The sequence below is a fragment of the Hyperolius riggenbachi genome, chromosome 3 (assembly GCF_040937935.1).
Source record: "Hyperolius riggenbachi isolate aHypRig1 chromosome 3, aHypRig1.pri, whole genome shotgun sequence".
Lineage (NCBI taxonomy): Eukaryota > Metazoa > Chordata > Amphibia > Anura > Hyperoliidae > Hyperolius > Hyperolius riggenbachi.
This window is the reverse complement of record NC_090648.1, coordinates 430,164,263-430,191,402: the sequence shown is the minus strand read 5'-3', so window position 1 is coordinate 430,191,402 and position 27,140 is coordinate 430,164,263. Positions and strand designations below refer to the sequence as shown.

At 47.6% G+C, this 27,140-nt stretch overlaps 1 protein-coding gene across 1 annotated transcript in view; it reads right to left on the bottom strand.

The window, feature by feature from the left end:
• The window catches only part of OVCH1 (ovochymase 1), a 237,084-nt gene that overhangs the window by 95,030 nt on the left and 114,914 nt on the right, over window positions 1–27,140 (bottom strand). The window contains exons 8-9 of the mRNA XM_068273718.1: window positions 8,070–8,141; window positions 5,259–5,445 (exon numbers count right to left, since the gene is read on the bottom strand). Coding sequence (XP_068129819.1) covers window positions 5,259–5,445; window positions 8,070–8,141 — 259 coding nt within the window. The remainder of the gene's footprint in view (window positions 1–5,258; window positions 5,446–8,069; window positions 8,142–27,140) is intronic.

Sequence of the window (27,140 nt, the reverse complement as noted above, 5' to 3'; positions counted from 1 at the left end):
CTTAAATGTGTTATTGTAGAGATAGTCAGTGGCAGTCTGCTACAATCTTACCAAAAAATTGACTGGGCATATTTTCCACTTTGTGCTAGCCATACTAGGAAGTCATGCTTGGTCGTTGTAGAGCCCGAGATGTCTACGGGACTGTAGTTTGAGTAGGCCCTCCTGCTGTTGGTTTCCTGTACCTTGTAGGAGGCTCTGATGGTGTGTATGTTGTCTTTCACAGGTAACTGTGACTAGGTTAATTACCTGGTTTGAGTTGTCACAGGTACATATGAAAATGTCTTCTGGGCTAAACAACTTGAATAGCCAAGCTTCAAAGTTACTCCAAGCTCTGCAGCTTGCTATACCTAAACATACAATTTTGATCTGACCAGTTAACGACAATTGGTGCAGAAAACCGATTGAGATTTCTCATGGCTCTTCTGTGACAGACTCTGAACAAGAATGTCCAAAAAAATAGGTAAAAATTGCCAGGGATCATTACACAGCCATATTGCAGCTGTATAGTGATCCCTGGCCAAAGGGTTGCCACTTCCAGGGAGTTTCCAGGAGGCCCATACGCACTACATATGAACCCCCTGGAAACCGCATCATGAAATTCACTGCTCTTTCTTTTGATATATGTAAATTTACACTGCCACTAGGTTGATACATTATCTGTCATTTACCACATGTAAATATATACTTTTTTCATATTGTAACTTTAAAACAAATATTCCCTAAAACTATAAGGTCTTTATGAAAAAAAAAAATTCCTCTTGTTCCTACTGTCGTCCTTAACATACCCTGCAAATATGGGGGCTTTTCTATTAACTGCTAAAGTCAGCTGCCATAGACTAATGCAAAAAATATGAATGCAAATTTTTTTTAAAAAAACAAAAAAATTTAGTTAAATGCTAACAGCCCAAGTTCGCCAGGTACTGTCCGTTGGGCGAACGGTTCGGGCCATCTTTGGAGAGGAAGTAAAGTATATACTTATATGAAACACAGAGCTAGAGAAGTTAACTTTCAACCTAGATCCCTGGTTAGGGCTAAGAGACCTGGAATATTGAAACCGGGACAATCCAAAGTCACAGTCTAGGAGTGACAAGGCAACGAGTATCTTACACCTATGAACTGTCTGTTGGACATATATTGAATGCCAGTCATCTGTTAGGCAGGACTTGTTGGAGATCTCATTTGATGAAGGACATGGTCATATTACGGCTTATGGTGATCAAACTGAAGAACAGGAATTGGAACTAAATACATACGTAAAGAGTCAGAAGTTCACCTGTGTGGTCAAAGGACTATGTGATAAAGATAGGACCACTGTCACGAAAATTTTACAATTTAAAACCTATTTAAATGCATACAGATAAGAAGTGCATTTCTCCCAGAGTAGAAGGAGCCATACATTACTTGTCTCCTGTGTTGCTTTCAATTACATTAAGTAGTAGAAATCTGACAGAACCGACACGTTTTGGAGTAGCCCATCGCCTCATGGGGGATTCTCAGGTATTTCTTTATTTTTAAAAGCACTTAGTGAATCGCAGTTGCTCTGTCAAACTGCCCAAAAAAAAGTGTACAGTGAGCAGGAAGCGAGGCCAGCATCTTAGTATAAATATTTTTCAGGAAGGGTCTTTTTAAAGAATAAAGGCCATTCATAGAATTCCCTATGGAGAAATGTAGATTTCTACTACTTACTGTAAGTGACAGCAACATAGTTAAAAAGTAATGTATGGCTCATTTTACTCTGGAAGAAACTTATCGTATATTCCGGCGTATAAGACGACCCTCCAACTTTTCCAGTTAAAATATAGCGTTTGGGATTTACTCGTCATATAAGACTACCCCTCCTCCAACGCGCACCAAATAAAAAAAATAAATCATATACTGGTGCTATGTATGAACAGATACTGTTGCTGTACTGTATGTGGTACTCAGTATATAACAGTATATAGGCGATTGACTGGTTGGATTGGTCAACTCTCCCTCTCCCTAAGTGGATTGGTCAGCTCTACCTGTCTCCCTGTTTATCAGAGCGATATGGAAGAATAGATTGTGCTGTGCCCATAAAACATGCCTCTTTCATCCTTCTGGCCCACCCTTGTATCCTACTTACCTCCTTCTCTGCCTCTCAGATCTCGCACATGTGTGCCTGCGCCGCTTCACTACACTCCTTAGCAGCGAGATATGAGAGGTGGTAAAAGGATAGGGCGTATCACCCGGCATCAATAACACCCGGCGTATAAGACGACCCCTAACTTTTCAGAAGATTTTCAAGGGTTAAAAAGTAGTCTTATACGCCAGAATATACAGTACTTATTTGTATGTGTTTATATATATTTAAAAAAAAATTTTTTTTGCGATAGTGGTCCTTTAACTTGCATAGCATTGCTTTGTGTCTTAATTTAGTTCACTTGACATTTGTTTAAAGAAGCTGTTGTAACAAGAGGGGATATATGGTGTTCATACATTTGGCTTGTAGATGGCACTGTGCTACTTGCAGAACTGATAAGATTATGTGTATTATTGTGGGTTGTTGGTTCCCGTTTTTCTGCTTGTTAGGAACATGGAGTAAAAATGCTGCCTTACGTAGAAAGCTGGTGAATACTGTTAATAAACCTAGTTTCATTAGTCCTGCCCCTGTAACTACTGAAGACAACACCTCATACATGCAACCTTAGATGATCACCATCATATAACCAGTGTTGAACCGGGGCCCTTGGATCAGCAGGGCCCCTCCTCAACCCCCGACCTGGAGCTTCCTTAAAGGGGAACTGAAGAGAGAGGTATATGGAGGCTGTCATGTGTATTTCCTTTTAATCAATACCAGTTGCCTGGCAGCCCTGCTGGTCTATTTCTCTGCAGTAGTATCTGAGTAAAACCAGAAACAAGCATGCAGCTAGTCTTGTCAGATCAGACTTATAAGTCTGAACCACTGAAACACCTGATCTGCTGCATGCTTGTTCAGGGGCTATGGCTAATAGTATTAGAGGCAGAGGATCAGCAGGGCTGCCAGGCAACTGGTATTGTCTAAAAGGAAATAAACAGGACAGCCTCCATATACCTCTCTCTTCAGTTCCCCTTTAAGCCTCTTTAAGGCCGCTTGTCCCTCGCCGTCTCCCTGGGTTGCTCCCTGGGTTGCTCTGGTCCCCCGTAATTAAGCCTAAAAGCCTGGCCGAGTCAAAGAGCGCAGCCTGGCGCACTCTCCCATCCTGCTCCTATGGCTGGGAGCATTCTGTGCTTGTGCAGTAGTACTGCACAGGCACAGAATGCTCCCAGGGATGGGAGCATGATGGGGGAGCACAAAGGGCCACACAAGCACGATGAAGACGCTTCTCGTCTCAGGTTCCCTTTAAACCTCTAAAACGCTGCAGCTGTCCATGGCAGGTTTGGGTGCTTCAGATCACAGAGAGCTTGAGAGGGCCCAATGTTAAACTCGCATAGCATAGCTCCAGGGCCGGATTTACCATAAGGCACTGTAGGCACTTGTCTACAGGCGCCTGATGATGGAAAGGTGGCTCCCTCCCCTCCCTCCCTCCCTATGCAGAGTCCTGAGCAGAGTGTAAATAAAAAGGGTACTTGCCCTGTTCTCAGCATTCCACTGATTAGATCCATGGAGGGCACAACTAGCTGCATAATACTAAGGGTACCTCTGCTACCTAATGCTAAGGGACACCTGTAGCTACCTATGATGGGCAAGGGAAAGGAGAAGTGACAGCAGGGACAGTCAGCACATTTGCGGTGCGGTTTGGCTGGTGTTTGTAGGTTCATGGAGGGTGAAGTCTAGAGTGCCAGGACATCTGTGCCTGTAGGCTCCTGTGATGTAAATCCAGGCCTGCATAGCTCCTTGGCTTCACCACTGCACATGACTTGTTAGATTTATTTTTATTTTTTTTTAACAAAGTCTAGTCAAAATGCTGAAGCAGTGAGAACAATTAAATTTATACAGATAAGTTTAACGGATAACGGATTTACCCAAAATTGGCCTATGAAATAGATACAACTATGGTAGCACCTTAAGTGCCAATGGGACAGAGAAACAAACAGGCCCATGCAGAGCGCGCAGTGAAGGGGTGGAGTACTCATCTCTTCAGGATCCACCACACACGCTAAAAGTGTTCATGTTCTCTTACTAGGTGCTCTGTCCCTATGGTAAGCGGGCCATCTGTCATCACGCCCATGGGGAAAGGGGCGCATACACTGTCCACTCTGTGCATCCTTGTGGAACATACTCCTGAATGCCTCTGCATAGCGGCTGCAGCTGAGCCCTGGGCATGCACGGGTCAGAAACATTAACTGTGCATACCCAGTATGTTCCCAGTAGCTTCTGTTACAGTCAGATGGGCAAGAACGCGAGCGGAGTGGACAAAACAATATTATAAAGAATAATAATACTAAGCCTAATAATCCTAACATTTGTAAAGCACTTTTCTCCTGTTGGACTCAAGCGGTCAAGAGCTGGAGCCACTAAGGGCACGCTCAAGGAGCCACCCTGCAGTGTTAGGAAGTCTTGCCCAAGGACTTCTACTTCTTACTGAATAGGTACTGACCCTAGCCAGGATACAGTCTGACGAAGGCTGCATTGCCAAAAGCTTACTGCTTTTATTCCAAGTTAGCCAATAAATGGTATCTTCTGGATTCAAAATGTCTTGCTTTTACTGATGGCTAACACGGTACAACACTCTATTGCTTCCACAATAACATGCAAAACTGATAAATACAGAAAACTACTACAATTAAGTTATTCCCTCTTAATTTGATTCTACAAGCTACTGAATCGTAGTGTTAATGTTGGGATTGGGGTTATTGATATTTGGAAACCCAAATTCACCTATTACCACACTTCAGCACCAAGACAAATGGACAGGGTCAGGGGGAGTTCACACAACTCACGTGAAGCACAAATAAGTGAACTCCCCCTGACCCTGTCCACATGTCTGGGTGCTCAAGTGTGATGACGGGCAAATTAGAGTTTACAAATCTCAATAACCCAAAATTTGAACACCAACACAGCTTAATCGTGGGATCTACACACACCGACACCAGACATTTGGTTCCTTTTGGGTTCCATTTTGTTAAATAATGATACGGCGAAATTCTGTGTATTGTATTACATCTGAGGCTAAATTTAATTTTAGAACCGACTAAGGGCCATAATATTTTTTTTTCATTATGTTCCAATACATAAAATCCTAGACTTGAAAGAGGGTATATTTTCACATACATACTAGTCAGCTATCAGAGAGATATTAATGTGAATTGCTGCTTACAAGAGGCAGTGAGCTGCTGTGAGCACCCAGTCTGGTGAGATAATAGACCCACCACAGGTAAACCTGTCTTCGTACATCAAAGCCACCTGCCAAGGCCAGCAGTGGGGGCAGGCTTCCTCCCCACCAATAACACGACTCAGGAGCTGCTGTATGGACACTGGAGAAACTCCACAGGCATCTGGAAAACCTAAGCAATATAGCAGAATTATAAAATGTAGCTACATTTGATAAAAAATGCTTTTGGTTTTATTTTTACTTAAATGTAAAGTCAACCAGCAGGGGTAATTCAGCATTAATAGCAGTGCCCTGGCTGTCTTCCTTCAGAAAATAAGGTGAAATGCTTGGAAGGGGGAGGGAGAAACGGGGAATGGCGAAGTACAAAGTCGGGAGTAACTTATTCCGGCAGAGTGGAGTGGGGTAGTAGAGGTAAACAAAAGATCAGTTGTGTAGAACAAAAAAAGATGGGCATGGGCAAGGAAGGCAGCAGTCCAAATTGGGAGTGGGGACTCTCAGTGATGGTCATAGGCCAGATGGGCCAGGTGCATACAGTGAAGACAGTATGCCATATGAGGAGGCGGCACAGAGTTAAAACAAGAGGGTGGTTAATAATTAGATGTAGCAGGGGCACACATAGTTGTAGTAATTACTCTATCCCTCTACACCATGTGGCCTACCACCCACACTGAGTAACTAAGTAACTACTACTGTGTGCCCCCATCCCATATTGCCTCACACCCTTAGAGATAGCTTGAACCTCAGATTTTGGCAATGTTTGTGTAGTGATGGCCGTGCTCATGCGCACGTTGGCGAGAGTGCAGGCCATGAAGATGAAAATTGAAAAATAGGGTTTTTTTTGATTTATTGAAAATTGAAGAGTTATTTATTAAATTCTACACTGTTTTTTTCCCCAATATGTTACTTTGATAACTGTGGTAATTCCAGAGCTCAGCTAATACCTGCCGACAAGAGCTGACCTGTATGGTACCTCTAGATAACCTTGGGCCGATCGCACGTCCCCGCAACGATGCATTCGAATGTCTGCCGGATCAACTTTCGATAGTACTTTCACTACCATAGTGACCACGGGTAACGGGCATCAGGTTTCAATTCCGCTGAGGGAGCCTGAGAAACGGCTACCTCCACATCCAAGGAAGGCAGCAGGTGCCCAAATTACCCATTCCCGACTCCCTACTGTAATTGGAGTACACTTAAATCCTTTAACGACGATCTATTGGAGGGCAAGTCTGCTCACTACATATGTGTAATGAACACAGAAAACCTCACCCGTCACCTCAGCTCTGACCATCTACAAATGTTGACTGTTATAATTAAAAATTGGAACAATTTAACAAAGTAAAGAAAATTTATAAAAAAAAAAAAAAAAAAAAAAAAAGAAAAAGAAAAAAGTTAAAGCTTACGTCTTTTTTTTTTTTTAATGGTCATTTTTCTTCTCTGTCTGGGCAGTTCCTTCACCATGAGCCTTCCATTCAGTTGTGTGATAAGCTCATCTTTCTTTAAGTGTTGGCAACAACGGGCATCGTTTTTTGCCCATCGCCAACAAAGTAACCTTGCAACGAACAGTTTTTTATATTTGTGTGCTGCTATTATTAATGTGTGCATACCATTGGCGTTTGTGTTTTGCGATCAGGTACCTTCGCAAAGCAGTTGTCCCTAGTTGGGTGTTGGGCTTCCCACGACTCAGTTTCTTTTGGAAGAGGTTGCAGATGGCATTGCTGGTATCAGAGGCGCACAAACTAAAAAAAAATGCCACACTGGTGAGCTTTGGAATGTTGGCATTCGGGTGGTGGCAACAGCAGGCGTTGAAGGGCATGTTGGCTGGATGACCACAAGTGTATCACTAAATGCATCATGTGTGAATAACTCTTCTGACACATCAAATGGAGCAGCTGGGTTGCGGTAGTAGTAAGTTTTTGTGTGAAACATGAAGCTGAGCAGGAGGAGGATGGTGCGTCATGGAGGTTCTGAGCGTAAGCTGTAGAAGATGTGGTGTGCTGTTTAAGCCACTCAATCACGTCCTCAAAATTTTGGGGGTTGAGGCGGGTACGTGCCTTCTGAACACTACTTTGGTAGAGGGCCGCACAAAATCACACCAGCACAACCTTGAAAATACCTGCAGGGTGGCCTGCCGCTGACTGTCATTTTTCCCATATTGGAGGTATGCGCAGTAGTACTAACAATATTCAATAGGGGTAGACAGTGTGTGTAATCACAAAGAGGCACACAATCAGTGTCAAATACACAGCAGGTGTGTGTGTGTGTGTGTGTGTGTGTGTGTCACAGGGCGGTGTACTTTAACACATACACACACCCTATATAGTACTTTCAATCACAAATACAGTTGCAAGCTAAGCACTGCTTATGATAGACAGTGTGCTGGCTTGTAATAGATAGAAGACGATAGTAGAACTGCAAGGCCCAGCAATGACTGTGGCCCGGCCTGTATGCAGTGTTTGGCGCGCGCACACACACACACACACACACACACACACACACACACACACACACACACACACACACACACACACACACACACACTAAGAAGAATATAACGGCCATTAGGCTAGATGGAGCAGGGGCACGAATTAGTGGGAGTAGGTACACAACAACAATGGTAGGCCAGATGAGACAGGAGCAAGCAGAAATGTAGCATGTATACAGGGAGGATCTGACACAAAATGAGAGGGGGGGGGGGCACAGCAAAGTTGGTAGGCCAGATGGGGGGGGGGGATAGATATTAGATGGGCAAGAACATTCACCCTTTACCACCTTAGTAATAGATAATTTACTTACCTGTGTTGATGTTTATTGAATTCAGAAAAGGGAGTTGAAGAGAGTCAAGGGATCTACGAGCCATCCTTTCTGCTAGAGGAAGTGAAAAAAGCATACTTAAAATTATGTTTAAGGGTTTCTCCACATACACACTACTTTAAAAGTATAGTCTACTTATAAACACCCACTCAGATCTCTGGAGGACTCAGAGGGTGGGATGTGTCCACTCATTTTGCTTATCTTGGACTTAAGATAAAGAACAGATTTTGAATGGTTTTACCCACATTGGGGCATTCCCCTTCTCCTGCTTTGTTCTTGCACAGGAGTCAGGACAGTATAAAATATAACAGTTTTTGCTGTTGTGCCAGGAACAAGAATCATCTGGCTGTTACGGAATGCAGCCAAGTAGCGGCTTTTGCAACCACATGTTTCAGCAGTTGATACGTAGTGCAGTTATTGCACAGTAGAAAAACTACTGTATCTAGTTGCTTCTGCCTGCTCAGATGGACATGCTCTGGAAGGGCACCAGTAACATAACTGGACTAGTAGTGCTAGAATGTCAAGTATAAATTCAGTCCAAATACCTAGTGGCTGCAGCAGGAGCGCCAGAGAGATCCAACGTCACTGCCGCTACACTGATCTGTGGGTCTAAATCTGTTGGAATGGACACAGCCAGGGGTGCACAGGAAGGAGAAGGGGCCCTGGTGGACTGTGTGTCTACTTATCAAATACCTCCCCCCCTTCACACGCACTTCTAGATAGTAAAGCTAGGAAGCCAAAGGGGACTCAAGATATTATTAGGTAGCCAGATCTCACCCAAAATTAGCAGTATTAGGTAGTCCTGTGAATCCCCCCAGAAACTATTAGGTAGCCAGATGTGTTCCCAAATAGTATTAAGATAGCCAGAAGCTTCTCACGGTATTAGCAGCCAGGGGTGCCTCCCGGTATTTGGTAACCAGAGGTGCCTCCTGGTATTAGCAGCCAGAGGCGGCACCTGGTATTTGATAGCCAGTGGTGCCTCCCAGTATTGGTATCCAGAGTTGCCATCAATTTAGTGTGGTGAGAAGGGCGGTAGGAGAAGTAACTCCCTTCTCTAGCTACACAAGCCATCTTCCTCCGCAGGCTCTATCTTTAGGACTCCATTGGAATCTCTTCTTATTAGGTAACCCTCTTGTGGGTGTTCAAACATGCTTCGCTTTTATGAGGTAGTGAACACTGAATGTGGATATTGGGAATGCTGTAGATGTGATTGTCAGGAATATACTGGGGTGCTTATGATGTAAGGATAATATTTTCATTTGCCTGTCTGACTGCTATGTACTGTACTTCAGATGCGTATGTATGGGTCATCATCTGGCTTTGGGGGAAGCTGTACTTGTCTGTGTGACAGTGTGGAATACAATTACCCTCAGTTCCTCGGAGAGCAGGGAGCTAATTAGAAGCCCTATTGTCCCATTATACCAATCAGGACATAGTCAGGGAACTTCAAAGACCTACATTTGCATCTAAAGAGGACTTCAGTGAATAATGCTTGGGGTAATAAGACAATGGCAGAAGTGAAGTGTGTTGAAGTCCTTTTGATACCATTTGCTACCTGTGGAAATTGAATTATTGGTGGAGGTGCAACCTCCTTATCTTTGATCAGCAAGGAAGTACTGTCAACAATGGGGTTGTCACCTGTAACGTGGACTAGGGAAATCTTTTCATGTATGTGGGCTATTGTACATTTTTCGCAGGTGGATGTTAGATCTCTGGAGATCCAATTCTGACTGAGGATGTAATTAAATCTAGCTTCCCCCCGTCCACACAGGCTTACAGCCTCGAGGCGAATATTTCATTATAAAAACCAGGGGACATCTACCTCAAATCAGTTCTCTTCTGACGGTAGCTACGGCTGGTCTCCTGGCCTAAGCTAGTGGACTCCTGGCCTAGCCAGAACTGTGTCCGTCCACACAAAAGTCCACGATTCTTCTATCTGGACCCCTTTATTTTGGTAAGCAAAATCGCTTTGTGTTTTATCTTTGTAACTTTTATCTTGTAACTATTTTTACTTTGTTTTTTGTAATCTTTTTGTATATATTAAGTTCTGCACTGTTCTATGTTTTTCTAGAATATTAAATTATTATTTAATAAGTTTGACTTCTGCCGTACTAAACTAACACTCATAGCCTAGAAGAGACTGAAGTGTAACCGTGTATAAGTTCATGCCTAATCGTACGCTTGAGCAACACTACCGTATGAAATTGTAATTGCATTGTGTGTGGGGGCGTTTGTCATACGTTGGCCTAAGCGCGCAGCTGACCCAACGTACGAACAACGCCAGTGCGAGTAGCGACAGCAGAGTGGCTAACAGTATCGTTCGGAACGACTGTTAGTGGGTCTTTGCTTCACGACAGTGTAAGATTGCAACTGTGTGTGTGTGTGGGTGCGTGGCGTTCCCGTATTTGGCCTAAGCGCAAAGCTGACCCAAATACGAAAACGCAGATTGCGTATTGAGCACTCGATAGCTGAGTGAACGTGTCTAGCAACGCTAGTGGTGGCAGTGGGAAGTGTTTGAGGGGTTCCAGCCTTGGTTGTAGCTTAAATAAGGCTGTTCCCCGCTTAATCTGGTCAAACCCGCAGTCGGGAACCGTATACGCAGGCGTGCCGCGGGCCGGTTCCTGACAGTGATATACTTGGACTTTGCAAAGGCCTTCGACACCGTTCTCCACAAAAGTGTGGTGCAAAAGTTGAGGATGCAAGGACTGGGGAAAAGTCTGTGTGCATGGATAGGGAACTGGCTAATGGATAGAAAACAAAGAGTTGCGGTCAATGGATCTTATTAAAAACTAGGCACCTTAGCCCGTTTAATAACAGCTAGGGCCGTCACAACCCCCCGCTGCACATGCGCCCAGCCCCCTGCCTGTACTGCTCCCATCCAACGGCTGTCCCAGCGGCACATGCGCAGTAGCACGCAGGGACACACACGGACATGGGACGCAGAGACACAGGAGTTTTATTAGGTAGGATGGGAGATTGTTAGCAGTGGGGTCCCACAGGGGTCAGTAGTACTGGGTCCAGTGCTCTTCAATTCATTTATTAATGATCTAGTAGATCTATTAGTAAGCAATGTTGCTATTTTTGCAGATGATACAAAATTGTGCAGAATCATCATCTCCTAGGAAGATAGGGACATATTACAACAGGATCTGGATAGGATGGCTATATGGGCACATAAATGGCAGATGAAAGTCAATGTTGAAAAATGTAAAGTTACATTTTGGTCGTACCAATGGTCTAGCACCATACAAAATAAATGGGATACAGTTGGGGACATCAAACTTGGAGAAGGACTTAGGAGTACTCATCGACAACAAGGTAAATAATCGTATTCAATGCCAAACTGCTGCAGCTATAGCCAATACAATTTTGGGATGCATTAAAAAGGGAAATAAAAACTCGAGAGGCTAAAATAATATTGCTCCTGTATAACTCTCTAGTAAGGCCACATCTGAAATATGGCATTCAGTTCTGGGCACCACATTACAGGAAAGATATTGCAGTTTTAGAGCAGGTGCAGAGACCAGCAACAAAACTGATACGAGGGATGGATGGTCTCACTTACCAAGAAAGGTTAAACTGGGTTTATTTAGTTTAGAGAAAAGACGCCTTAGAGGGGATCTAATTAAAATGTATAAATACATCAGAGGGCAATATAAAAGCTTGGCGGATGAACTTTTTGTCCCTAGGCCTTCACAAAGGACTAGAGGACATTATCTGCGCATGGAGGAAAACGTTGTCAGCCATTTATTTAGGAACGGGTTCTTTACAGTAAGAGTGATTAAGATGTGGAATGAATTGCCAGAGGAAGTAGTTATGGCAAATTCTATATCTGCATTTAAAAGGGGGCTTAGATGCTTTCCTTGCATTGAAAGGCATTGGCTATAATTACTAGGTAATGCCCAGTGATTTTGATCCAGGGATTTGATCAGATTGCCACCTGGAGTCAGGAAGGATTTTTTTTCCCTTTTGGGGCTAATTGGACGTTTGCCTTTTAAGGGTTTTTCACCTTCCTCTAGATCAACAGTGATATATGAGGGGGCAGGCTGGTGTTGTACTTTGTTCCCTGGTTGAACTGGATGGACGTAGGTCTTTTTTCAACCCCCAAAAAAAACAACTATGTAACTATGTGTTGGTGGGTCACGTGATGAAAGACGTCACCAAGGACATGGAAATTGGATGCCGAGGAGGAGAGTGGATTGCATCACTGGAGAAGCGAGTTACTCCTCTACTTGCCACTCATTAGCTAAGGGCCCATAGCAGCTGCTGTGGTGATCCTTACTTTCACAACACTCAGTATATTGATCTTACTTGAAAAAACCCATCAACTAAAAAATGCATTAACACTACTGGCAGGGCCGGTTCTAGTAACAGTGAGGCCCCAGGGCAAAATTAGCCAAGGCCCCCCCCCCCAGACACCCCAACCAAAAAATAGGGGCTCTTTGTTCCAGTCATATTTCCCTCCTGGGCCTCTGAGCTGGCTGCTGACCCTCCCAACTTATCTGGGCACCCTGTTGCCCCTGCAGAGTCTTTTGCAGTGTACGGTCTCACCTGCCCACCAGTGCAGGCGAGATGCTGCTCTGCCAAAGACTCTGCAGAGGCCCCCGGGGAGCAACAGTTAAGATAGGGGGGGCACACCTGGGGGCCCTTATAGGCTCTTGCCACCCATGGCCGTTTCTACAGCCGTGCGGGGCGTGCCGCCGCCCGGGGCGCTGCTGGGAGGGGGGCGCTGTGATAGAGGGGGAGCAGCAGCCGCGGGGAGGGCAGCCCGATCCTCTCCCTCCCTTCCTCTCCCCGGGCCGCCCTCCGCGCGATCCCCCTCGGAGTGCAGAGTAATGCAGCAGGGAAGCGCTATGCAAAACTACTCACCTCGCTGGCTCCAAGCGCTGCTCTCTCGCCGCCAGTCTCCTCTCTGCCTACATGCTGATACACACACACGCTGCTTCCTGTTTAGCAGCGTGTGTGTGTATCAGCGTGTAGGCAGAGAGGAGACTGGAGTCGAGAGAGCAGCGCTTGGAGCCAGCGAGGTGAGTAGTTTTGCATAGCGCTTCCCTGCTGCATTACTCTGCACTCCGAGGGGGGATCGCACGGAGGGCGGCCCGGGGAGAGGAAGGGAGGGAGAGGTCGGGCTGCCCTCCCCGCGGCTGCGGCTCCCCCCTCCATCATGGGGGGCACCTACCTAACCTATACTGGGGCAGCTACCTATCTAACCTATCCTGGGGGGCACCTACCTATCTAACCTATCCTGGGGGCACCTACCTAATCTAACCTATACTGGGGGCACCTACCTATCTAACCTGGGGGGCAGCTACCTAATCTAACCTATACTGAGGGGGCAGCTACCTAATCTAACCTATACTGAGGGGGCAGCTACCTAATCTAACCTATACTGAGGGGGCACCTACCTATCTAACCTATACTGGGGGGCACCTACCTAACCTATACTGGGGGGCAGCTACCTATCTAACCTATACTGGGGGCAGCTACCTATCTAACCTATACTGGGGGCAGCTACCTATCTAACCTGGGGGGCAGCTACCTAAGCTAACCTATACTGAGGGGGTAGCTACCTAATCTAGCCTATACTGGGGGGCAGCTACCTATCTAACCTATACTGGGGGGAAGCTACCTATCTAACCTATACTGGGGGCAGCTACCTATCTAACCTATACTGAGGGCACCTACCTATCTAACCTATACTGAGGGCACCTACTTAACCTATACTGGGGGGCAGCTACCTATCTAACCTGGGGGGCAGCTACCTAAGCTAACATATACTGAGGGGGCAGCTACCTAATCTAACCTATACTGGGGGGCAGCTACCTATCTAACCTATACTGGGGGGCACCTACCTATCTAACCTATACTGGGGGGCACCTACCTATCTAACCTATACTGGGGGGCACCTACCTATCTAACCTATACTGGGGGGCACCTACCTATCTAACCTGTACTGGGGGGCACCTACCTATCTAACCTGTACTGGGGGGCAGCTACCTATCTAACCTATACTGGGGGGCAGCTACCTATCTAACCTATACTGGGGGGCAGCTACCTATCTAACCTATACTGGGGGGCAGCTACCTATCTAACCTGGGGGGCAGCTACCTATCTAACCTATACTGGGGGCACCTTCCTAACCTATACTGGGGGGCACCTTCCTAACCTATACTGGGGGGCACCTTCCTATCTAACCAATAGTGGGAGCATTAACTTATCTAACCTGTATTGGGGGCACCTACCTACCTAGCTAGTCTATACAGGTGACAACTATACTGGCTACCTATATTGGAGGCACCTACCTAACTAACCTATACTGGGGGCATCTACCTATCTAACCTATGCTGGGGGCAACTATTCTGGCTACCTATATTAGAGGCACCCACCTAGCTAACCTGTACTGGGGGCATCTAACTATCTAACTTATACCGGGGACGCCTGCCTATCTAACCTATACTGTGGGCAAATATACTGGCTACCTATACTGGAGACACCTACCTGGCTAACCTATCCCGGAGGCAACTATACTGGCTCACCTATGCCTGGCTACCTATACTGGGGGGGACCTATAGCTGGCTACCTATACTGGGGTACCTATTCTGGGGGAATCTATACTGAGTGCAACTAGACCTGGCTAACCTACACTGCGGGCACCCATACCTTGCTTCGGGGGGGGGGGGGGGGCGCAATTTTTACACCCTCGCCCTGGGTGCATTTTAGCCTAGAAACTGCACTGTTGCCACCTTTGCCTCTATGGTAGCGCCGGTCCTGACTACTGTGATGTAATGCAAGTTCATAAACTATGAAATTTATGTCCACAACATCAGCTACTGCCATAAAAATTTACTTTTATTCCACATATATAAAACCATCTAGTATAAAACGCCACTAATAGGGTAAACCAAGCAAAAGTCCCACAGTGCGCTCTGTAATAAAGTAGGGAAGGCACAGTCCAAAAACTGGAACATATTTTCCCTCCTTATCGTTCAATTATGTGCAAAGTAATTCCTTCATATATAAAAGTCACCTTCTCTAAATCTACAATGCAGATTCTGCTATAGTAGACAGTTTGCACATCAAGTATATCCAATCAACAAGCATAAGGTGATATAAGCTTCGTTAGACTGAATGCTGCACTGCCGTCTATGGCCTTGTTAAACTTGCCATGGGTGCAACAGTATAAAGAATTGAAACGGTCTCACCAAAATCACCATCACGTCTTAATGGACCAGCTGGGTTCTCACTAGCGATCAGACCGGGAGACCTCTCCTCTCCACTCTGGCGACGTCTCGCCTTGTTGTTATAATTGCTCCATGTTGCACCCTCGGCTCCCCAAGTGGGGTATACAGTCCTTTCTCTGACTGAGCTCACAGTACCATCGCCGGCCAGGCAGTCTGTACAGTACATCCAACGTGCGCAGTGCGGCACTTCAGCACGTGTCAACCGGTTTCACTGGACATGCCGGCTTTTTCAAGACAACGGAGTAAACTTCGCTACGCAGTTTTAAAACTAGTTCGCGATGAAGTCATTTCCTTTGCTACTCCCCCTATTCTACCTTGTATTGAGTCGACATTGCTGTCTGCGCATTCAGCGCCATCTTGTTGGAGTCACGTTTCAAAGTAATTCCTATCTGTGTGCTACGCACCATATTATTGGAGGTTATCTTAAGGAGCAGCTGTTTTACGTCATCTTAAATTTAAAAAAAGAATATATACAAAAGACGAATAATTAAAACTAGATGCAGAGCCCATGCTGTGGATCAATTGTAATCTTTTATAGTATGTGTCAACTCATAATACATATATAGAAATCGCTCCATGATATTCCCTTGTAAAGAATCTAGTGCCATGTTGTGGCCAAAATAGTTAGCAAAATGATTTTTATCTAGCCAAGCGACCCCTTAATTATAATAGCATTCAATGGTCAAAAAACAGTGTGGTAAAGTATATCTCAAGCAATCTACATAAATGCATATACCACATTCACCCAAAAGCGCCGAGCAGTAATGGGAAGGTGAACCAACCCTCTAACACCACAACTTATCTTAGTAGTTTGATATATCATATTCAAAAAGCAAGCGGAAAGGTTCACCAACCCACACTGCCCAGCGATATGGGAAAGTACATCACTGCCCACCGCCAGTGACCATGGGAATGCACATCAATACCTACACACCTAACCAACTTCAATCATTTAAAAAATGCAGCATATGAAACATGGTCATTAAGACCAGGGGGTTGCATGGTACATAGGTCTATTATCCACCTTGTCTCAATTTGCAGCAATCTTTTTTCAATATCGCCACCCCTGATATGTGGGTGTACTCTGTCAATCACATAGAAGCAAAACTTAGTGAACTCCTTCCCAGGTTTCAAAAATAAATGTCGAGCAACCGCCGATTTTAAATTTCCAGATTGAAATCCATATATATGGTTGTATATTCTCTGTTTAAACCAGGGGTGTCAAACTCAAATACAAAAGTGGGCCGAAATTGTACACTGGGACCTAATCGCAGGCCAACCTCAATGTCTACTGGCCGCTTCCCTCCATTATAAAGTTACCAGGTGTCTGATGGCCACCCTCCAACTGCCATACAGTTCCTTGGTGTCTAGAGATAATCCTTTCCCTATACAGTTCCCTGATGTCTAGAGGCCCCCCTCCCCTATACTGTTCCCTGGTGTTTATGGCTTTTCCCCTACCTCCCCCATATGGCTTCCCTGGTGTTCTAGGGCTTCACCTCCCATATAACTTCCCTAGTGGTCTAGAGCGGGCCAAACATAATGCAAAGTGGGGAAACCACTTGAGGGCCAAATTTAATGGCTCTGAGGGCCAGATTTGGCCCACGGGCTGGAGTTTGACATGTCTGGTTTAAACTGTCTACTCGTCATCCCGACGTAAAAAGCTCCACATTTACACAAAAGACTCCTATTAGACCTACCGGTAATGGAGTTTCTGATTGGCATCCGGGACAACATGAGATCTGGTCCCGCCCAGGATCTGGGGAAACATAACCCCAAGAAGATTAATAGCCCCCGCCCTCCCTCCAACCTCAGTGCGTCTGAAAGTAACCGTATACAAAACACCAAGATGAAGGAAGGAAAAAACACCAAGCCGCGGCTTCCATAAATCCTGTGGTATTAAATCTGAAAAGAAAGGTGCCAGATAGGAAAGGGAAGGGTTATAGCCGTTGTCCCGGATGCCAATCAGAAACTCCATTACCGGTAGGTCTAATAGGAGTCTTTCTCTAATTGCCATCCGGGACAACATGAGAGATAGACAAGTAAAGCTGGCCATACACTGGCCCGATTTGCCGCCGTTTCGACAGCAGATTCGATCACTGGGATCAAATCTGCTGCCAATCGTTCGTGCTACACGCCAAATTTCGATCCATTCCGTCCGATCCCGTCGATCGCGCCGTGCGGAAAATAACAGTCGATCGCCCGCGGGTAAAGAGCGCATCGCTATCGTCGTTTGAGTGCCCGACGACCAACGCAATAGAGCTGCAATACATTACCTGCTCCGCCGGCGCGACTCCCGGGTCTCCGCTCTTCATTCTCCGCTCTGGTCTGGTCTCCGGCATGCTTCCCTTCTTCCTGTCCCGGCAAGAAGTTTAAACAGTAGAGGGCGCTCTACTGTTTAAACTTCCCCCAGACAGGAAGAAGGGAAGCATGCCGGAGGCCAGACCAGACCAGAGCGGAGAAGAAGAGCGGAGATCCGGGAGTCGCGCCGGCGGAGCAGGTAATGTATGCGGGATGGGGGGGAAGCGGCGGCAGCACCACCGATTGTGAACGGTTTCAGGCTGAAATCGGTTAACAATCTGTTTGCAGTAAAGGTAGCCATACGATCCCTCTCTGATCAGATAGGGATCTGTCTGTTGGTCGAATCTGATGGCAAATCGACCAGTGTATGGCTACCTTAAGTCTTTAAAAAATTTAAAGACTCACCTAGGGAGGGACCACCGCCTGCAGCACCTTTCTGCCAAACGACTGATCTTATTGAGACAGCACATCCACTCTGTAATGTTTGATGAAAGTCGATACACTTGACCATGTTGCAGCTTGGCATATTTGCTGAATGGTGGCTCCTGCTCTCTCTGCCCACGATGTGGATAATGATCGAGTAGAACGGGCCTTAATATTAGCTGGTACTGCACAGTTACTATTTTCATATGTCAACGAAATAGTCTGTTTTACCAATCTGGCAATCGTTTGTCTCGATGCCTGAAGGCCTCTATTCTTTCCAGAAAATAAGACTAGTAAGCTACTAGACTTACGGAACTCCCTTGATCTTTTTAGATACACCAAAAGGGATCTCCTAACATATAAACAATGGAAATTCTCCTCCTTTTTCCCCGAGGGATTGGAACAAAAGGAAGGAAGAATAATCTCTTGAGATCTATGAAACTCCGATGCAACTTTAGGTAAATAGGCCGGGTCCATTCTTAGTCTGACACTATCAGGGCATATAATAAGGAAAGGGTCCTTAATAGACAACGCCTGTAGATCACTTAAATGTCTAGTGGACGTAACCGATTAGAAAGGCTATTTTGAGAGTTAGAAACTTAAAGGGAAGGTCCAAGCAAAAAAAAAAAATGAGTTTCACTTACCTGGGGCTTCTACCAGCCCCATGTAGCCATCCTGTGCCCTCGTAGTCACTTACTGCTGCTCCAGTCCCCCGCTGGCAGCTTTCTGACCTCGGAGGTCAGGGCCACATTGCATACATTTTTACGCATTCCAGCTAGTGCAGGAACAAAAATTTACGTGTTGCACCACTAACGCGTAAAAATGTATGTGTTAATGTTCCTGCACTAGCGGGAATGTGTAAAAATGTACGCAATTCGGCCCTGACCTCCGAGGTCAGAAAGCTGCCAGCGGGGGACTGGAGCAGCAGTGAGTGACTACGAGGGCACAGGATGGCTGCATGGGGCTGGTAGAAGCCCCAGGTAAGTGAAACTCATTTTTTTTTTTTGCTTGGACCTTCCCTTTAATGTCAATATCCTCGATTGGCTCGAAAGGGCTCGTTATGAGGCCATTAAGGACGAGGGATAAATCCCACTGCGGGAAAATCCTCTGTCTAACTGGTGTAGATCTTTGTAAAGCCTTAAAGGGACACTTAAGTCAGAAATAAAAAAATCAGTTTTACTTGCCCGTGGCTTCTACCAGCCCACTGCAGCTGTCCTGTGTCCTCGCAGTCCCTCACGGAGCCTCCGGTCCCACGCCGACAGCTAGTTTCATTTTTGCTGACAGGCCCTGACAGGGAGTTGGTGGACTTTCTGTGCCTGCGCAGGCCTGGCCACATGTATCCTTCTTCCTGTTCCAGTCCTCAATAACGTCCTGCACAGGTGCAAGACGCAGTGGCGTATCTGGGTAAAATAGCGCCTATGGCAAACACTTAAATTGCGCCCCCCCATCCCCAGCCCCACCCCCAAAAAGTCTCATTCCCCCATAATAAAAGCAGCCAGGTGCCTCAAGATAAGAAATTAAATAGCCAGGTGCATCAAGATATTTCAGTAGCAGTGTCCCCTATATACATAATTTAAGTAGATATGTTCCACAGACAATAGAATTAAGAAGACTCGTGCTTCTAGATATCAGTATAAGGTAGTTATATGTGCACCCCACATTTGAAAAGTGCTCATCTAAGGACAGTTATTGGCATGACTATGTACTCTGTACAGTGCTGCAGAAGATGTTAGAGCTATATGACTACATACTAATAATAATATGATTGGACATTAGACTAGGACTATGGTAGGATTAGATTGTGAGATCCTCTGAAGACAGTCAGTGACATGACTATGTACTCTGAACAGTGCTGCAGAAGATGTCAGTGCTATATAAATACATAATAATATTATGGTAGGACATTAGACTCCTGGCTATGGTAGGATTAGATTGTGAGCTCCTCTGAGGACAGTGAGTGACATGACTATGTACTCTGTAAAGTGCTGCAGGAGATGTCAGTGCTGTATAAATACATAATAATATGGTAGGACCAGTGGCGGACACAGGCAGCAGTGGGCCCCTGTGCAAAATGTCAATTGTGGGCCCCCCTGTGCGCCGCGGCACAAAATGGGCGTGGCTATAATCTGCGGTGCGCTAAGCGCGCCGCGGCAAAAATGGGCGTGGCAATGACCGGATAAGGGCGGAGCTAACTGTAATTTAAAGTGATCCCGGGGTGAGAGTGATATGGAGGCTGCCATATTTATTACCTTTTAAACAATACTAGTTGCCTGGCGGCCCTGCTGATCTATTTGGCTGCAGTAATAAACTGAATTACACCAGCAACAAGCATGCAGCTTAATCTTCTCAGTTCTGACAATATTGTCAGAAACCCCTGACCTGCTGCATGCTTGTTCAGGGTCTATGGTTGAAAGAATTAGAGGCAGAGGACCAGAACGGCAACCAGGCAACTGGTATTGCTTAAAAGGAGAGAAATATGGCAGCCTCAACATTATTCTCACCTCAGGTTCCCTTGAAAAGTGCAACGCAAAAGACAGTGGGCCCAAGTTTTGGTGACCCTTTCCCCAGAAAATTCACATAATTGTGCAGGTTTTCTCAAGAAAATACACATAATGTGAGCAGATTTGCCCAGAAAATACATTCAATCATGTCGGCAGATATGCCCAGAAAATACATTCAATCATGTCGGCAGATATGCCCAGAAAATACATTCAATCATGTCGGCAGATATGCCCAGAAAATACGTGCAATCATGTCGGCAGATATGCCCAGAAAATACGTGCAATGATGTCGGCAGATATGCCCAGAAAATACGTGCAATGATGTCGGCAGATATGCCTAGAAAATACGTGCAATGATGTCGGCAGATATGCCCAGAAAATACGTGCAATGATGTCGGCAGATATGCCCAGAAAATACGTGCAATGATGTCGGCAGATATGCCCAGAAAATACGTGCAATGATGTCGGCAGATATGCCCAGAAAATACGTGCAATGATGTCGGCAGATATGCCCAGAAAATACGTGCAATGATGTCGGCAGATATGCCCAGAAAATACGTGCAATGATGTCGGCAGATATGCCCAGAAAATACGTGCAATGATGTCGGCAGATATGCCCAGAAAATACGTGCAATGATGTCGGCAGATATGCCCAGAAAATACGTGCAATGATGTCGGCAGATATGCCCAGAAAATACGTGCAATGATGTCGGCAGATATGCCCAGAAAATACGTGCAATGATGTCGGCAGATATGCCCAGAAAATACGTGCAATGATGTCGGCAGATATGCCCAGAAAATACGTGCAATGATGTCGGCAGATATGCCCAGAAAATACGTGCAATGATGTCGGCAGATATGCCCAGAAAATACGTGCAATGATGTCGGCAGATATGCCCAGAAAATACGTGCAATGATGTCGGCAGATATGCCCAGAAAATACGTGCAATGATGTCGGCAGATATGCCCAGAAAATACGTGCAATGATGTCGGCAGATTTGCCCAGAAAATACGTGCAATGATGTCGGCAGATTTGCCCAGAAAATACGTGCAATGATGTCGGCAGATTTGCCCAGAAAATACGTGCAATCGTGTCGGCAGATTTGCCCAGAAAACACATGCAATCATGTAGCAAATTTGCCCAGAACATACATGCAATCATGTGGCAGGACCTGCCCAGAACATACACACAATCATGTGGCAGACCTGCCCAGAACATACACCTGCTAAAATAAATAATAAAAAAAACCATTTACTCACCTGCAGCAGCAGACCTCCTGTCCCAGCCTCCATCCGGCCGCAGCTCCCATGGGTGGTTGGGTGGATAGGTAGCCTGGTGGGTAGGTAGGTAGGCAGCCGGGTGGGTAGGTAGGTAGCCCTTAGCCGGGTGGGTAAGTAGCCTGGTGGGTGGCTGTGTAGCCGGGTGGGTGGGTAGCCTGGTGGATGGCTGGGTAGGCGGGTGGGTAGGTAGCCTGGTGGGTGGGTAGGTGGGTGGTTAGGTAGCTGGGTGGGTTGGTAGCCTGGTGGGTCTTTAGGTAGGTAGCCAGGTGGGTAGGTAGGTAGCCGGGTGGGTGGGTAGGTAGCCGGGTGGGTGGGTAGGTAGCCGGGTAGGTAGCCGGGTGGGTGGTTAGGTAGCCGGGTGGGTAGGTAGCCGGGTGGGTGGTTGGGTAGCCGGGTGGGTGGTTGGGTAGCCGGGTGGGTGGTTGGGTAGCCGGGTGGGTGAGTAGGTAGCCGGGTGGGTGGTTAGGTAGCCGGGTGGGTGGTTAGGTAGCCAGGTGGGTGTGTAGGTATCCGGGTGGGTAGGTAGCCGGGTGGGTAGGTAGGTAGCCAGGTGGGTAGCTAGGTAGCCGGGTGGGTGGGTAGGTAGCCGGCAGGGTGGTTAGGTAGCCAGGTAGGTAGCCAGGTGGGTGGTTAGGTAGCGGGGTAGGTAGCCGGGTGGGTGGTTAGGTAGCCGGGTAGGTAGCCGGGTGGGTGGTTAGGTAGCCAGGTGGGTGAGTAGGTAGCCGGGTGGGTGGTTAGGTAGCCGGGTGGGTGGTTAGGTAGCCGGGTGGGTGGTTAGGTAGCCGGGTGGGTGGTTAGGTAGCCGGGTGGGTGGGTAGGTAGCCGGCAGGGTGGTTAGGTAGCCGGCAGGGTGGTTAGGTAGCCAGGTAGGTAGCCAGGTGGGTGGTTAGGTAGCGGGGTAGGTAGCCGGGTAGGTAGCCGGGTGGGTGGGTAGGTAACCGGCAGGGTGGTTAGGTAGCCGGGTAGGTAGGCGGGTGGGTAAGGTAGCCGGGTGGGTGGTTAGGTAGCCGGGTGGGTAGGTAGGTAGCCGGGTGGGTGGGTAGGTAGCCGGGTGGGTGGTTAGGTAGCCGGTGGGTAGGTAGGTAGCCGGGTGGGTGGTTAGGTAGTCGGTGGGTAGGTAGGTAGCCGGGTGGGTAGGTAGCCGGGTGGGTAGGTAGCCGGCAGGGTGGTTAGGTAGCCGGGTAGGTAGCCGGGTGGGTGGTTAGGTAGCCGGGTGGGTAGGTAGGTAGCCGGGTGGGTGGTTAGGTAGCCGGGTGGGTAGGTAGGTAGCCGGGTGGGTGTGTAGGTATCCGGGTGGGTGGGTGGGTAGGTAGCCGGCAGGGTGGTTAGGTAGCCAGGTAGGTAGCCAGGTGGGTGGTTAGGTAGCCGGGTGGGTGGGTAGGTAGCCGGGTGGGTGTGTAGGTATCCGGGTGGGTAGGTAGCCGGGTGGGTAGGTAGTCGGCAGGGTGGTTAGGTAGCCGGGTAGGTAGCCGGGTGGGTGGTTAGGTAGCGGGGTAGGTAGCGGGGTAGGTAGCCGGGTGGGTAAGGTAGCCGGGTGGGTGGTTAGGTAGCCGGGTGGGTAGGTAGGTAGCCGGGTGGGTGGTTAGGTAGCCGGGTGGGTGGTTAGGTAGCCGGGTAGGTAGGTAGCCGGGTGGGTGGTTAGGTAGCCGGTGGGTAGGTAGGTAGCCGGGTGGGTGTGTAGGTAGCCGGGTGGGTGGGTAGGTAGCCGGGTGGGTGGGTAGGTAGCCGGGTAGGTAGCCGGGTGGGTGGTTAGGTAGCGGGGTAGGTAGCCGGGTGGGTGGTTAGGTAGCCGGGTGGGTAGGTAGGTAGCCGGGTGGTTAGGTAGCCGGGTGGGTGGTTAGGTAGCCGGGTGGGTGTGTAGGTATCCGGGTGGGTGGGTAGGTAGCCGGCAGGGTGGTTAGGTAGCCGGGTGGGTAAGGTAGCCGGGTCGGTGGGTAAGGTAGCCGGGTGGGTAGCTATCCGGGTGGGGGGCCCGACTCCTATCCTCCCTCACTCACCTCGGAGCCCCCCTCCCGGTATGCGCGGCGGCCGGCGGGAGAGCAGAAAATACAGGAAGTCTCCGGCCGGGGCTGCAGGCAGCAGATGCTAGAGGCAGCTGCTGCTTGGTCTCCGATATGTCTCCAAGTTGGAGACATATCGGAGACCAAGCGGCAGCTGCGCAGCCCCGGCCGGAGACTTCCTGTACTTTCCGCTCTCCCGACACATGAGGGGATGGGGGGGGGGCCGAGGTGAGGGGGGAGGACAGGAGTCGGGGCTCCCCAGGTTAAAAAAAATAAAAAGGTAAAATAAAAAAACCCTGCAATACTTATGGGCCCCTGAAGCAGCGGAACTTCAGGGGCCCTCGTGCGGCGGCACGGCCTGCACGGCCGTATGTCCGCCACTGGGTAGGACATTAGACTATGACTATGGTAGGATTAGATTGTGAGCTCCTCGGAGGACATTCAGTGGCATGCCTAGGTGCTCTATAAAGTGCTGCAGAAGCGGTGTGTGCCTGTCCGTATCCTGAATCGGACGTTCCTCCCAGAGCTGGAACAAGGTCCTTCAGCACCCAAGGCTGAGACACCAAAGTGCGCCCCTCCATCCCTCCCACTCCAGCCGTCACACACTGATTGCTATTAGACGAAAAGGCGCCCCAGGGCCCCTAATCCTCCCAACACCTTAATCTCTAGTTATCTGGCTTGCAGTCATTGCCATGTATCCCCTTTTCTTATTTCTCTATGCTTCATACTCAATAGGGGAATATTAGCTGAGTGAGTTTTGCGCCCCCTCCTATACTGAGCCCTGAGGCTGGAGCCTCTCTCGCCTCTGCCTCGGCCCGGCCCTGGTTCCTCCATTAGCAGTATACACGGCGCCAGCACATGACGTCACACTCACGCCAGCGTGCTATAGAACTAATGGAAGAGTGGCAGATTCAGGAAATGGACAGGCACAGCGACACAGGACAGGTAATGTATAAATGCACACATCCATGTACATTTATATACTGGGGGGGGGGGGGGGGGGGGGGAAGTTTCAACACACTTGTCCCAATATTGCTCGCCGTTTCCATCATGCACCTGATCGTGAAAGTCGGTCCTACTGACTCCTACATCTTGCAGTATATCCATCTTATACATGCAGCCAATTTTAGCCTGAAATTGGTTGCATGATCGATCGGACATGCACTTGGTGTCACCAATTTTCATCTGATTCGACTATAATAATCAAATCAGATGGTCATTGGCCGCCAAGTCACCTGATGTATGGCAACCTTAAGACCTTCTTAACAGAAAATGATAAACAGCAACTATACTTTAGTAAATGAGGATGCAGAGAGCTCAAGAAGTTAGGACCAGCAGTGAAAGGGTTATTGATAGAAAAATGCAGGCTAGAGTGAAGAGCAGACCCTAGTGCAGAGGTCAGGTCAGTGAGAGAGTGAATAGTGGAAGGAAGGGGGGATGAGCAGCTTACACAGTGTGTCTGGTTGTTGTCTGCAGACTGTCCCTCCTACCTGAGCCAGTCTGCTGGGAATACACGGTTCGTTTTTGCCTTCGTTTAAACCTTCGTTTCGATTGTGCCTTTTGTCCTTTTCGATCCCGAAATAATCGATCATACGGTTAATATCACCACCCACGGTTTCGTTTTTTTTTTCGATTCTGATGGTTTCGTTTTTCCAATGATCGAAGGCTGCAAAGAAACGAAACGAAAATCCCTTTTTACAGGGACGGACTAGCATAAACGAATATATAATCGATCTGAACAGCCATCAAGCCTACCAATGGCTCGATTAGATGGATAAAGAGAGATAAGATCAAACATGTTCGATCACTAGTCGTTCGTTTTTGGGGTCTATTAATCGAAACTATAATGAGATTATGACTATTTTCACATACGTTTTCAACACTCGATTCGTTTACCGAACGAATCGAAGGCTAAAACGAAGGCAAAAACGCAACGTGTATTCCCAGCATTAGCAAAGCTGCAGATGAGAGCTAGGGAGTAAATCGAAAGAAGCACTGCCTGCCCACCAATTATCACAGTAATGTGGATGCTAGTGCATCAGGTCACTAGGGGAGGTCAGGTGACTCCTACTCTACGCTGAACATTCCGTCCATCCATAGCTGTAAGCTGCATCAGTACACAGGCACAGTCTGACGCAGGCTGTGTCCTGTGTGTGCAAGAAGCAAAGCTGGGCTGCTGGCACTGGAGACAGGTAGTAACTTGCCTCTTTCTTACTTTGCACATGTCTCCTCAGCACCCATCTTTGCTCTAGTAGTCTCACCCTGCCCAGTACCTTTAGGAGCAGCAACGTTCTTTCCCATGCTCCTTCTGACACATCGCACTGGCACTACACGTGTTGGAGATACAGTCGCACTCCTGCCTGGCCAGGATCACATGGGGCCGGGCAGCCAGTGAGAGAGGAGTGAGTTACAATCCTCTCTCTCACTGGCTGCTCAGCCCCATGTGATCCTCATGCATGCAGGCTACTACAAGCGTGTGTATCTCTGCAGTCACAGACCGCAGCCATGGAAACAGTCGGGGCGCTGCCGGCTGTATTACATATTAGCCCCGATTCTCAGCCTCTAGCAACGCTGGCTCCTGCCTGCCTGTCTGTGTGTCACTCGGCTGCAGTGCAGCTACTCAGGGATGTTTTTAATTATGCGCCCCTTTGGAGGTGAATAACAAGGGCGCCTATAGCAGGTGCCCTATGTGCACGCCTCCAGATCCGCCTCTGGCAAGACGCTATTGCGGACGGGAACACGAAGAAAAATATGCATGGCCAGACTTGTCAGGCCTGTCAGTGAAAACAAAACTAGCTGGTGGCAGGGGACCGGAGGCTCCGTGAGGGACTGCGAGGGCACCGGACGCCTGGAGGGGGCTGGTAGAAGCCCCAGGAGAGAAAAACTGATTTTTTTTATTCCTGGCTTAAGTGTCCCTTTAAAGAAACTCTTAACCAAATCCTCCTGTACCAAGTGTCTGTCTAGAAGGATAGATAATGCTGAACATTGTACCTTTAGAGTACTGGGTGCTAGTTTCATATCAAACCCCTCTTGTAAAAATTCTAACACCGAACTAGTCAGACTGATTCCTGGAACGAGAAAAACACCATGTTGAATACACCTTCCATACCTTACGATACACTTCAGAAGGGTCTCAATAACATTTTCAGGAAGGCCCTTGTTTCTCAAGATTACCCTTTCAGGATCCATGTGGCCAGTTTGAATAACTGGGGCCTGGGATGAACTAGAGGCCCCTGAATCAGTAAATCTGGCCGGACTGGCAGGAGAAAAGGCGGGCTCACTGCCGATCTTAACAATGTTGCATACCAT